At 39.3% G+C, this 12434-nt stretch overlaps 1 protein-coding gene across 4 annotated transcripts in view; it reads left to right on the forward strand.

Annotated features, from left to right (window-relative positions):
* The window catches only part of PARP4 (poly(ADP-ribose) polymerase family member 4), a 95810-nt gene that overhangs the window by 7215 nt on the left and 76161 nt on the right, over window positions 1-12434 (forward strand). For all 4 annotated transcript variants that reach the window (XM_070749764.1, XM_070749766.1, XM_070749767.1 and 1 more), the window contains exons 3-7: window positions 477-651; window positions 2025-2130; window positions 5842-5920; window positions 7526-7633; window positions 10897-11046. In XM_070749764.1, coding sequence (XP_070605865.1) covers window positions 477-651; window positions 2025-2130; window positions 5842-5920; window positions 7526-7633; window positions 10897-11046 — 618 coding nt within the window. The remainder of the gene's footprint in view (window positions 1-476; window positions 652-2024; window positions 2131-5841; window positions 5921-7525; window positions 7634-10896; window positions 11047-12434) is intronic.

Raw genomic sequence — 12434 nt, forward strand, 5'->3', positions numbered from 1 at the left:
TGGCCGGCCGAAGCGTGGACTCCAGGAAGGACATTTGGGATTCCCAACCTCCGTTTGAGCCTCCCGACCAGCCGACAGCTCCGCGGCTCTTCTGGCAAGGTGACAGCTGGGCGGCAGGGCTCCTCGGCGGCCTCCCGAACCCGAACGCCGAACCCGAACTTTTGCCAAACTTCCGAGTTTGGCATTTAGGAGAACGCTGAGAAGCGCCCGGCTGTTTCAAAAGGTGATAGCCAGGCGGCGGCGCCCAGCGGAGCGCCATTTTTGCGAATTTTTTTTTTTTTTGCTTGCACGCATTAATTGATTTTACATTGTTTCCCATGGGAAACATTGTTTCGTCTTACGAACTTTTCGCCTTACGAACCTCTGCCCGGAACCAATTACGTTCGTATGACGAGGTATTACAGTATTTTTTTAAAAAAAAATGATAAAATAAAAGTAATGTTCCATGTGGTAATTCAGTCCTAATGTAATTTTAGTGCACTCACGTTGTCGCTGAAGATGTTGATGCACTCAGCCCCAGCCATCTGAAAACCATCCAGAAGTATGAGCTGCCTCTGGTAAACGTTGATTTCATATGGGATTCCATCCAAGAAAGAAGACTTCTAGAATATGAGAACTATAAGCTATCCCAAACAGTGCCCTGTGAAACAGGTAAGGAAGCTTCTTTTGAATTAAGACAAATTTTTATTATTTATTTATTTATTAATCAGATTTGTATGCCTCCCCTCTCCGCAGACTCGGGGCGGCTAACAGCAATAATAATACAGTGTAAACAAATCTAATATTTAAGTTAATTTAAAACCTCAATTTAGAAACCAATCATACATACTGACATATCATGCATAAATTTTATAAGCCTAGGGGGAGGGAAAGTCTCAATTCCCCCATGCCTGACGACAGAGGTGGGTTTTAAGGAGCTTACGAAAGGCAAGGAGAGTGGGGGCAACTCTGATATCTGGGGGGAGTTGGTTCCAAAGGGTTGGGGCCGCCATAGAGACGGCTCTTCCCCTGGGTCCCGCCAAACGACATTGTTTAGGTGATGGGGCCCGGAGAAGGCCAACTCTGTGGGAACTAACTGGTCGCTGGGATTCGTGCGGCAGAAGGTGGTCCCGGAGATATTCTGGTCCGGTGCCATGAAGGGCTTTATAGGTCATAACCAACACTTTGAATTATGACCGGAAACTGATCGGCAACCAATGCAGACTGTGGAGTGTTGGTGTGACATGGACGTATTTAGGAAAGCCCATGATAGCTCTCGCACCTGCATTCTGCACAATCTGAAGTTTACGAACACTTTTCAAAGGGAGCCCCATGTAGAGAGCATTACATTAGTCGAGCCTCGGGGTGATGAGGGCATGAGTGACTGTGAGCAGTGACTCTTGGTCCAAATAGGGCTGCAACTGGTGCACCAGGCGAACCTGGGCAAACGCCCCCCTCGCCACAGCTGAAAGATGTTTCTCTAATGTGAGGTTTGGATCGAGGAGGACGCCCAAGTTGCGGGCCCTCTCTGAGGGGGTTAATGATTCGCCCCCCAGGGTAATGGACAGATGGGATTGTCCTTGGGAGGCAAAACCCACGGCCACTCCGTCTTATCCGGGTTGAATTTGAGTCTGCTTTATTCAAAAGAATTTCCATCTATGCCAGTAACAGTACTGAAAGTACTGAACTACATGGCAGATAGGTAATCTTCTCCCCATTCCTTTATGTGAGGATATGAAGTTTTAATTTTTTTTAAAAATCTTCCCAGTCTGAGGAATTTTGCCATAAAAAGCAAAAGATCTTATGCCATCCTTCACTCTATCACAGCATCATCATCATAAGCACCCTGTTGTCTGCATGAAAAGTCAAAAGTAACTTTAAATCAGAGAAAAGATTGGTATCCTTTGTGCCTGAAATATGTTACTTTGCCAGATGTTAAGCTTTATCCCAGTAATCTATCTTCCTAAGGTTTTAGAGCATCTTCTGGTTATATTTCTTATATACTCATCCAAACTAACACAAAATAAATATTGCATTACAAATAGGTACGGAGAAGACCTTAATGAATGATGATAGCCCTTTGGAAAAAGATACTTCTGAGGAGAATCACAAGCATAAATGGGATGACAGCAGAGACTTAGAAAAACTAAGGTAACATCTTTATGTATCATGTTTGTTTAAAAATTAAAGCATGGCGCTCTGTATTTTCAGAGAAGGGTAGCATATAAATCAAACAAACAAATGAATCCTCAATCTGAGTACTGTATTGTATTGGCAGTTCTGTGTTAGCAAAAACGTCAGAAGAGAAGGATTTAGGGGTAGTGATTTCTGACAGTCTCAAAATGAGTGAACAGGGTGGTCAGGTGGTAGGAAAAGCCAGTAGAATGCTTGGCTGCATAGCTAGAGGTATAACAAGCAGGAAGAGGGAGATTGTGATCCCGCTATATAGAGCACTGGTGAGACCACGTTTGGAATACTGTGTTCAGTTCCGGAGACCTCACCTACAAAAAGATATTGTCAAAATTGAACGGGTCCAAAGACGGGCTGCAAGAATGGTGGAAGGTCTTAAGCATAAAACTTATCAGGAAAGACTTAAGGAACTCAATCTGTATAGACTGAAGGACAGAAGGAAAAGGGGGGACATGATCGTAACATTTAAATATGTTAAAGGGTTAAATAAGGTTCAGAAAGGAAGTGTTTTTAATAGGAAAGTGAACACAAGAGCAAGGGGACACAATCTGAAGTTAGTTGGGGGAAATATCAAAAGCAACATGAGAGAATATTATTTTACTGAAAGAGTAGTAGATCCTTGGAACAAACTTCCAGCAGACGTGGTCGGTAAATCCACAGTAACTGAATTTAAACATGCCTGGGATAAACATATATCCATCCTAAGATAAAATACAGGAAATGTTATTATTATTATTATTTATTAGATTTGTATGCCACCCCTCTCTGAAGACTCGGAGTATAAGGGCAGACTAGATGGACCATGAGATGTTTTTCTGCCGTCAATCTTCTATTTTTCTATATTTCTTTTTTTTTTTAATATATTTTTTATTGATTTTTAACAATTTAAAATCACACAACATAAAACAGTGCGTAGTGAATCGTGAATTGTGCCCACCACCCCGACATACACACATTCCCCACCACCAAATTGGGGGTATTTCTTTTATAATCCCCTTAACCCAAGAGCAATATCTCTGTCTACATATTATAGAGTGATTCTAGTTTATTTCTTGTAGCTTGGTCTCGGATTCTGCTCGTCATATATCGTCTTACCTTGTCCCACCGTCCCATCAGCCGTCCCAAATCAGTTTCATTATCCAAATTTATCCTTTTTTCCACAATTTTCCATAATTTCAAATTGAATATGATCCACCATTTTTCTATATTTCTATGAATAAATAAATTAAGTAAAAAAATATTTATTCAGTAAAATCTTTGGGGATAGCAGAAATCAATGCATCATATGCAGATTGTTCTAGAATGTTTATTATTACCTTTTTTTTAGAAGCAAAAGGCCATATAAAGCGTAAGATTAATATGATTATGTTAGTGGAAGGGATCAGGACTAGGATTTTATTATGTTTATTATTGTACCCAGTATTTTCAAGATATATTAGACTTCATGCTAACTGGGGATCCTGGGTATTTATGTAAAATAATGGAGGGTGCCAATTGAATTATTAAATGTCCTCTCTCAGACATTGGGAACATTCTGATAAGCTGACCAAAGCCAAAAAGCTTCCCCCTACAGTTGTTGTTGATGTTGTTAAGCTTGTGTGTTGCCTGATTCCTAACAATTCAGCATAATTCTAACCAATAAGGAAGTATTTAAATATGTTAAAGGGTTAAATAAGGTTCAGTAGGGAAGTGTTTTTAATAGGAAAGTTAACACAAGAACAAGGGGACACAATCTGAAGTTAGTTGGGGGAAAGATCAAAAGCAACATGAGAAAATATTATTTTACTAAAAGAGTAGTAGATCCTTGGAACAAACTTCCAGCAGACGTGGTTGGTAAATCCACAGTAACTGAATTTAAACATGCCTGGGATAAACATATATCCATTGTAAGATAAAATATAGGAAATAGTATAAGGGCAGACTAGATGGACCATGAGGTCTTTTCTGCCGTCAGTCTTCTATGTTTCTATGTTCCTATGTATTATGGTAAATTGTTAGAAAGTACTATGATGTTTCTCCCACTCTTGACATGCATCACAATTATTATTGTAACAGACTGGTTTTTAGACGTGCAGATAATTAGCTACAAACCTGTCTTGAAGCCTAGTACAGGTAGTCCTCAACTTACAACAGTTCATTTAGTCACAATTCAAAGTTACAACGGCACTGAAAAAAGTTACTTGTGATCATTTTTCACACTTAAATCCTTTGTAGCAGAGGTGTGTTGCTACTGGTTTGGACTAGTTCTATAGAACCGGTAGTAACTTGGGGACCTGGATTGCTGGAACCGGCAGTGACCCAGGCCTGCCATGCCCCCAAGCTGGTTCTCTTCTCGGGAACAAAAAACAAGATGGCGGCACTGTAGATGCCGCCATCTTGTTTTTGGTTTCCATGCATGCAGAGAAGCTTTTTTTTACGTACTATGCGGGAGTAACACAATCTGGAACCCACACCTGCTTTGTAGTATCTCCATGATCATGCAATCAAAATTTAGAGGCTTGGTGACAGGTTCATACCAATGACTACAGATCGTGCAGAATGCAGCTGCGAGAGCAATCATGGGCTTTCCCAAGTATGCCCATGTTTCACCAACACTCTGCAGTCCGCATTGGTTGCCGATCAGTTTCTGGTCACAATTCAGAGTGTTGGTTATGACCTATAAAGCCCTTCATGGCATCGGACCAGAATATCTCCGGGACCGCCTTTTGCTGCACGAATCCCAGTGACCGGTTAGGTCCCACAGAGTTGGCCTTCTCCGGGTCCCGTCGACTAAACAATGTCATTTGGCGGGACCCAGGGGAAGAGCCTTCTCTGTGGCGGCCCCAGCCCTCTGGAACCAACTCCCCCCAGAGATCAGAATTGCCCCCACCCTCCTTGCCTTTCGTAAACTTCTCAAAACCCACCTCTGCCGTCAGGCATGGGGGAATTGAAATATCTTCCCCAGGCCTATATAATTTATGTATGGTGTGTTGTGTGCATGTTTTTTAAATTATGGGTTTTAACTTCGTATTATTAGATTTGTATTGTACATTGTTTCTATCACTGCTGTGAGCCGCCCCGAGTCTACGGAGAGGGGTGGCATGCAAATTTAATAAATAAATAAATAAATATTGCTGTGTCCCAAGATCATGTGATCACTTTTTACGATCTTTTGACAAGCAATATCAATGGGGAAGCCAGATTCACTTAAAAACCATGTTACTACCTTAACAACTGCAGTGATTCATTTAACAAGAAAGGTCATAAATTCACATAATAAATGTTTCACTTAACAACATAATTTTTGGGGTCAATTGTGGTCATACATTAAGGACTATCTGTTTACCAGGACTACCATGGATCTCTTGGGGCTTAATTGTTATTGAGAATGGAAAGAACCAATGACTTTGGAAGTATGAATTAATGTGAGCCCTGGTCAATAGAAACTGCCCCGTTTCCCAGCTTGGTGGATCTCCTGTGTTCCTAGTCATAAATTGGAAGCTTACCACAGTCGAGTCTGAAGAACATCAACTTCACTGTCTAATCTTGACAGTTTTGACGAGTAGCACTAGAGCCCTCTGTCACTAGCTTTGGAAAAATTAAATCTCATTATTTTCATTAACCTTCTGATTATTTCCAATGGTCTTATCCGCATTCATCAACAAATAAGAATCTGACATTTTTTGGTTCCAGATGGTATTCGGATAACGATGAATATGTTCCATCTTTTCCTAAAGAGTTTGAGCTTGCAAAATATGACATCCTTGAAAAGGTAATTTTTCTTTGTTAATGTCCGTTCTAACATAATATACACATACACACATAACTTATACAAGTTCTGTGTTTATTTGAATAGAAACACAAAAGTAAACCATACATGTGTCATTTTTCATCTATAAATGTATTTCAAATGTATTAAGCCATTGATTTTTGCTTGCCATTAAAACTATAGTTATACTAGTTATTTCTTTAACTAAAATTAGTTGCCCCATCGTAAAAAAAAAATCAGGTAATTTTATAATAATTTCTATATGAATAATTCCAATAATTATATGAATAATTCCAATAATTATATGAATAATTCCAATAATTATATGAATAATTCCAATAATTATATGAATAATTCCAATAATTATATGAATAATTCCAATAATTATATGAATAATTCCAAATGAGGACCCGGATTGTGGGGACAATATGCTGGCTCTGTTAAAAAGTGCTATTGCTAACATGTTGTAAGCCGCCCTGAGTCTAAGGAGAAGGGCGGTATAAAAATCGAATGGATGGATGGATGGATGGATGGATGGATGGATGGATGGATGGATGGATGAATGAATGAATGAATGAATGAATGAATGAATGAATGAATGAACGAACGAATAAGCATGATAAACAATCTGCATCTGGAAAAGTAATACAATAATGAAGAAATATATACATAACATTATTTCACATACAGAAGGTCTATTTTATAATCACTTAATATATTCAGATATGATTTAGTATTATTCAAACAATCTTCAGGAAGCTCCAACAGTCATTTTGTCCTCGTTTGATAAAATTTCAGAGGTGATCACTTTACATTAACTTCAAATTGCTATGCTAATCCATACAAACTGGGAATTTTCATTCATTACCATTAACTATAGCTGATCAGTGGAAGCCAGGATTAGAAATAGTTTATTGTCACTGGATGTAAGAACAAATTGCTGATTTTTTTTTTACAGCATTGCATTTACCAGTCAGATTTTTAACAAAGCAATCGGAAAAGATGGCTTCCCACAAAAAGAGTTCCAAAGCAAGAAACATTCCAAAAGTTGCTAGCAAATAGTCTTAATATAATAGAAGGAGGACAATAAATATTTAGGAATACAGTGTTCCCTCACTTTTCGCGGGGGATGTGTTCCGAGACCGCCCGCGAAAGTCGAATTTCCGCGAAGTAGAGATGCGGAAGTAAATATACTATTTTTGGCTATGAACAGTATCACAAACCTTCCCTTAACACTTTAAACCCCTAAATTGCAATTTTCCATTCCTTTAGCAACCATTACTCACCATGTTTATTTATTAAAGTTTATTTTAAAAAATATTTTTTAAATGCAGACGAAAGTTTGGCGATGACATATGACGTCATCGGGTGGGAAAAACCGTGGTATAGAGAAAAAATCCGCAAAGTATTTTTTAATTAATATTTTTGAAAAACCGTGGTATACACTTTTCGCGAAGTTCAAATCCGCGAAAATTGAGGGAACACTGTAATTATATTGACTAATATATTTAATATATCAATAAATTAATCTAATTTCTGGTTTAATTTTTGTCCTTAATTGTATTGCTGTAACTGAATACATTTAATTATAATGCCTTTTTTTTTCAGATTGCAACACATGGTGAATACGTTGTTCTTGAAATGCAATGCTTTCAGCAGGAATGCAGTTACCCATTTTGCATAAGAGCACATTACAGCATGCTGAAAGGACGCCCAGTAAGTTTGGATGTATTAGCTTTTTTGTATTAGCTTTTGTGTGATCTTGAATGTTATTGAATGTTTATTGTTTTAAATCAAAATTTTATATTGCTCTGTTATGTTGTGGATATTAAAAGACTAATAGTTTTAGTTATTAATATAGTCAAATATAAATAAATAAAAAATCATATTATTGGTTATCCTAGTAGAGGTAGCCCTAGACATGGCTTATTTCCTGAACATGTCTTCCAATTTTCCTGAGGATATTTCATAGTTTGACATGGTCACCACAATCAAAGACCTTTCCATAATCAATTATCTCTTCTTTCTTCTCTTCTCCTCTCTGTTCCGCTGCGCTCCGCTTTCTCAATCATCTCACACACATCAGTGTTCCTCAACTTTTTCTATAGCTATTCTGGACATCTAACATCACCTTATCAATAATAATAATAATAATAATAATAATAATAATAATAATAATAATAATAATAATTTATTAGATTTGTATGCCACGCTGTTCTGTCGGGCTCTCTGGTAGACTCCTCCCAAAAATTCACAGGTACAAATTTCAGACACACACACGTTTGATAATTCAAAACAATGTTCTTCATAATGAAAATTCACTTAAACTAAGCCCTCTTTTTGTATAGCCAAGAGCACTGGTCTCCAAACAAACTGGTAATTTGTACAAGTCCCTTATCAGTTCTGTGATACTTAGCTTGCAGCTGTGAGGCAATTCACGGTCCTTCTTCTTTCACAAAGTGAAACACACTTTGCTCTGGTTTAGTTTCAAAGCGGGGGAAAATCAGCACACAAAAGGTCAAAGCCAGTAAAGCAGTCACGAAACACAACGATCAGATAATCGTCCACAATGGCCAAACCCAAAGGCTGCCATTTATAGCAGCCTCACTAATTACCACAGCCCCACCCAACCACAGGTGGCCTCATTTTCTTTGATAATAATCTCTCAGTTGTTGCTGCCTATGCATTGCTCTCTGCACGCGTGGCTGTATCATTAACTCTTGTTCCGAATCCAAGGAGGAGCTAGATAATTGATCTCCTTCTGAGCTGTCTGCCACACTCTCCTCCTCCCTGTCACTCATGTTTTCTTGGTCAGAGGAGCCTTCATCATCAGATTCCACTGGGGGCAAAACAGACCTGCAGCATGTGGATGTCTCCCCCACATCCACAGTCCTTGGGGCAGGAGCTAGGCCAGAGCTAACCACAACACATCCCTCTCCGAAGACTCGGGGCGGCTCACAGCAATACCATGTACTGTAGGTCTGTAATCCACACTGAATGACCCTAGATATTATTATAATTTTGTATTTCAGTTTATAATTATGTTTCTTTAATTCTTCATAATAATCTGACTTCAACTTTATTCAGCTGCAAAATGTCCAACTTTTGAACCAATTCAACTTTCTGTATCCACAAAATGTTTCTGCAGAAGTAAGGGAGCAGAAGTAAAGGAGCAACTGTAGCACTCATTGTTATGGCAAGCCAATATTTATCTGTTCATTCCGTTTCTGTCCTACCATGATCTAAATCAGGGGTGTCAAACTTGCTGCATATCGTTGCTGTCATGTGATGCATCATGATGTTTTACCTCCTTTGTGAAGATGGGTTGGGCATGGCCTATGTCTGATGCATGTGGCCCATGGGCCACCAGTTTGACACCACTGATCTAAATGATTCTGTGATGACCCGGGCCATGGCACAAAGGCAACGCAACCAGAGAATTGGTATGAGTCTCTTTATTGGAACCAACTCTGCCCGCAACATCCATTTTACTCTCTGGCTGGGAGAAAAGCTCTTTCACAAACCTGCAGATATTCCATTCCAAATGCTGTAAACAGAATCAATCATTCCAGCAGGGCAAGATAATGAGTGCCAGATGGGAAGAATAATCCCAGCAAGACAACATAAGCATACAGTAGCATAGCTATAATTCAAAAAGTCCAGAGCGGTGCTAGAAATTTAGGCCACACTCTCAACACCAGATGAATTCAGCTTTTGTCTCAACAAACACTCCTCCCAACTGCCTCTCCTTTAAACTCCATCCCCAGGTGTGCCTTGTGAAGGGAAGTAGGAGCATTTTCTTGCTTGTAAGCCACACAAGCTATGTTGATCTCATTTGCGTTCTTCCCTGTGTGCCCTAGGATACGGAGGGGGTGGGCCTTGGTCTTCATCTGAACCCCCTCTCCCTTGTTCTATCTCTCCCCTGCTCTGCCCAGCCTGACTTTGCCCTTCCCTAGTTTCCTCCACAGCCAATGGAGCCATGGGGGCATGACAGATTCTTGATAGATTAATATCACATGATAACATTAAAACATCCATGATAAATCTTCTTTATCTCCTCAACTCCCACTAATTTCTGGTAGTGGGATAAAGAGAGCAATTTCTTCTTGGCTTACCTAATAGTTCAAGCTGATTCAATTTGGAGAAGGGGGTCACGCAGGTGCCCATTTACTAAGTAGCCGTTTACTATTAGCTACTCCTCAACTCACACTTCCCAGTTACTTTGTTGTAGGTTATCAATATGCTGTGTCAATAACTAGATTTGTCAAGAGAATTACTATTCTCAAGTTCAACTATGACACAAGTTTAAAAAGAGATTTGAAGTAGGCACATTCCTTTCAAAATGACAGCCTTATACATAATGCCATAAGATAAATAGTGGGTTTCTGCAACACTCCGCAGCCTGCACTGGCTGCCGATCGGTTTCTGGTCACAATTCAAAGTGTTAGTAATGACCTTTAAAGCTCTACATGGCATTGGGCCAGAATACATCCGGAACCGCCTTCTACTGCACGAATCCCAGCGGCCGATAAGGTCCCACAGAGGTGGCCTTCTCCGGGTCCCGGCGACTAAACAATCTCGTGTGGCGGGCCCCAGGGGAAGAGCCTTCTCTGTGGCAGCCCCGGCTTTCTGGAATCAACTCCCCCCAGAGATTAGAACAGCCCCCACCCTCCTTGTCTTTCGCAAATTACTCAAGACCCACCTTTGTCGCCAGGCATGGGGGAGTTTGGATATTTCTTCCCCTAGGCCATTACAAGTTATGCATGGTATGTTTGTGTGTGTGTTTGGTTTTTTATAATAAGGGTTTTTTAATTGTTTTATTAAATTGGATTGTTACATGTTGTTTACCATTGTTGTTAGCCGCCCCGAGTCTGCGGAGAGGGGCGGCATACAAATCCAATAAATAAATAAATAAGTAAGTAAGCTCCCCCCCCCCATTTTTAAATTAATAATTTTAACAGCATACTTTTTTTTCTTAGAAACAAAAACAACTGATGCCAGCTAAGACCTCTGAAGAAGCTAGAAGACTTTATGCCCTTTCTATTCAAGATTTAAAGAAGACAGGTTTTGAATTATTAAAAGACTTTCCATATCAAGCAGAATACTTAGTATCAGAAAAATTACAAGAGGTTAGTACGTTTTAAAAATTCTCTTATTTAATGGTTTCATGATTAAAGATTTCTAAGGCTCAAATTTAAATGTGCTGTTTTTTAATGTAAAGCAAAATGCAAATGCTAGTTTTTCTCCATAGTGGGTGGAGCTAACCTCCAAGAGTGGGATGACCGTCCCTTCGGTCAATGGGGACTGAGTCTGACAAATGTCCTCCTGCCTCAATTCCCCCTATTTTGATGATTGACGATAGTCAGACTCGGCGTTTAGTCCTAAAGTTAACAAACCAGGAGATAACAATTTCCCAAAGTCCAGACCACACTAACTTTGGGCGGGATTGGAGGTTAGGTCCACCCAGTGAGAAGATGCGTATCAGGTAAGACCAACGCCCCTTCTGCATAGTGGGTGGAGCTAACCTCCAAGAATGGGACATACCAAAGTAGTCTGTCCGTTGGAAGGGCTAAGTCTGGCTGACTTCCCCAGTTTGGGGTACTACGCGTTGGAGAACTCTGCGACCAAAGGCCACTTCAGCCAATGCATACAGTCACATACAGAAAGGAAAAGAAACACATCAAGAAGACGTTATTATTCAGTTATTCCTTTAATTCAGAGGTGATATCCAACAAGTTGGTTATTTGAAATCAGACCCAGAGCATTTCACATCCCTCTTATGTGTAGTGGTTTGTGTCATAGCACAATCAGTTCTTCAGCCATAAGCAGCATATCTCTATTTTTTTTTAAAAAAAATACTTTATTGATTATTTACATTAAAAAAGAATGGGTATAAACAATGCGACAATACAACATTTACAAAGTGCATAAAATTACATCATTATTTATGCATAGGCATCCATAGAAAAGAAAAGAAAAAGGGAGAAGAAGAGTGAAAAAACAGGAGGGGTGACAACGTACACACATACATACATTCAAGACAAAATAAAGCATTGTGCTTTATACATGCGCTATTTTGGTATCAGAACTTAATATTTACACCTGCTAGATTGCAGGCTAATTGCTTCGTGATATATATATATATATATATATATATATATATATATATATCTATCTATCTATCTATCTATCTATCTATCTATCTATCTATCTATCTATATATATATATATATATATATATATGTTAAAATGTTTTCAGCTGGAATTTTAAAATTAAGGGAGACTAGGATGGTCCCATTTCGGCCTTATTAGGCCTCATCAGCTAGCCACACCCCTTTCTTTTACTGGGATTCGATCTGGTGAACTCTGCATTGTAAAGCAGAGAACTAGCAGTTAGAGCTATTCGATCTGAATCCTTCCAGCTCTGTACCAGGGAGGGGCTATATGTTTTTCTTAAGTCGGATCACCCTGGTATATTTAAGGAACGTCACAGCTCCTTTTTGCCTCTAGGCCCAAC

This window comes from Erythrolamprus reginae, chromosome 4 (assembly GCF_031021105.1).
Source record: "Erythrolamprus reginae isolate rEryReg1 chromosome 4, rEryReg1.hap1, whole genome shotgun sequence".
In the NCBI taxonomy this organism is placed as follows: domain Eukaryota; kingdom Metazoa; phylum Chordata; class Lepidosauria; order Squamata; family Dipsadidae; genus Erythrolamprus; species Erythrolamprus reginae.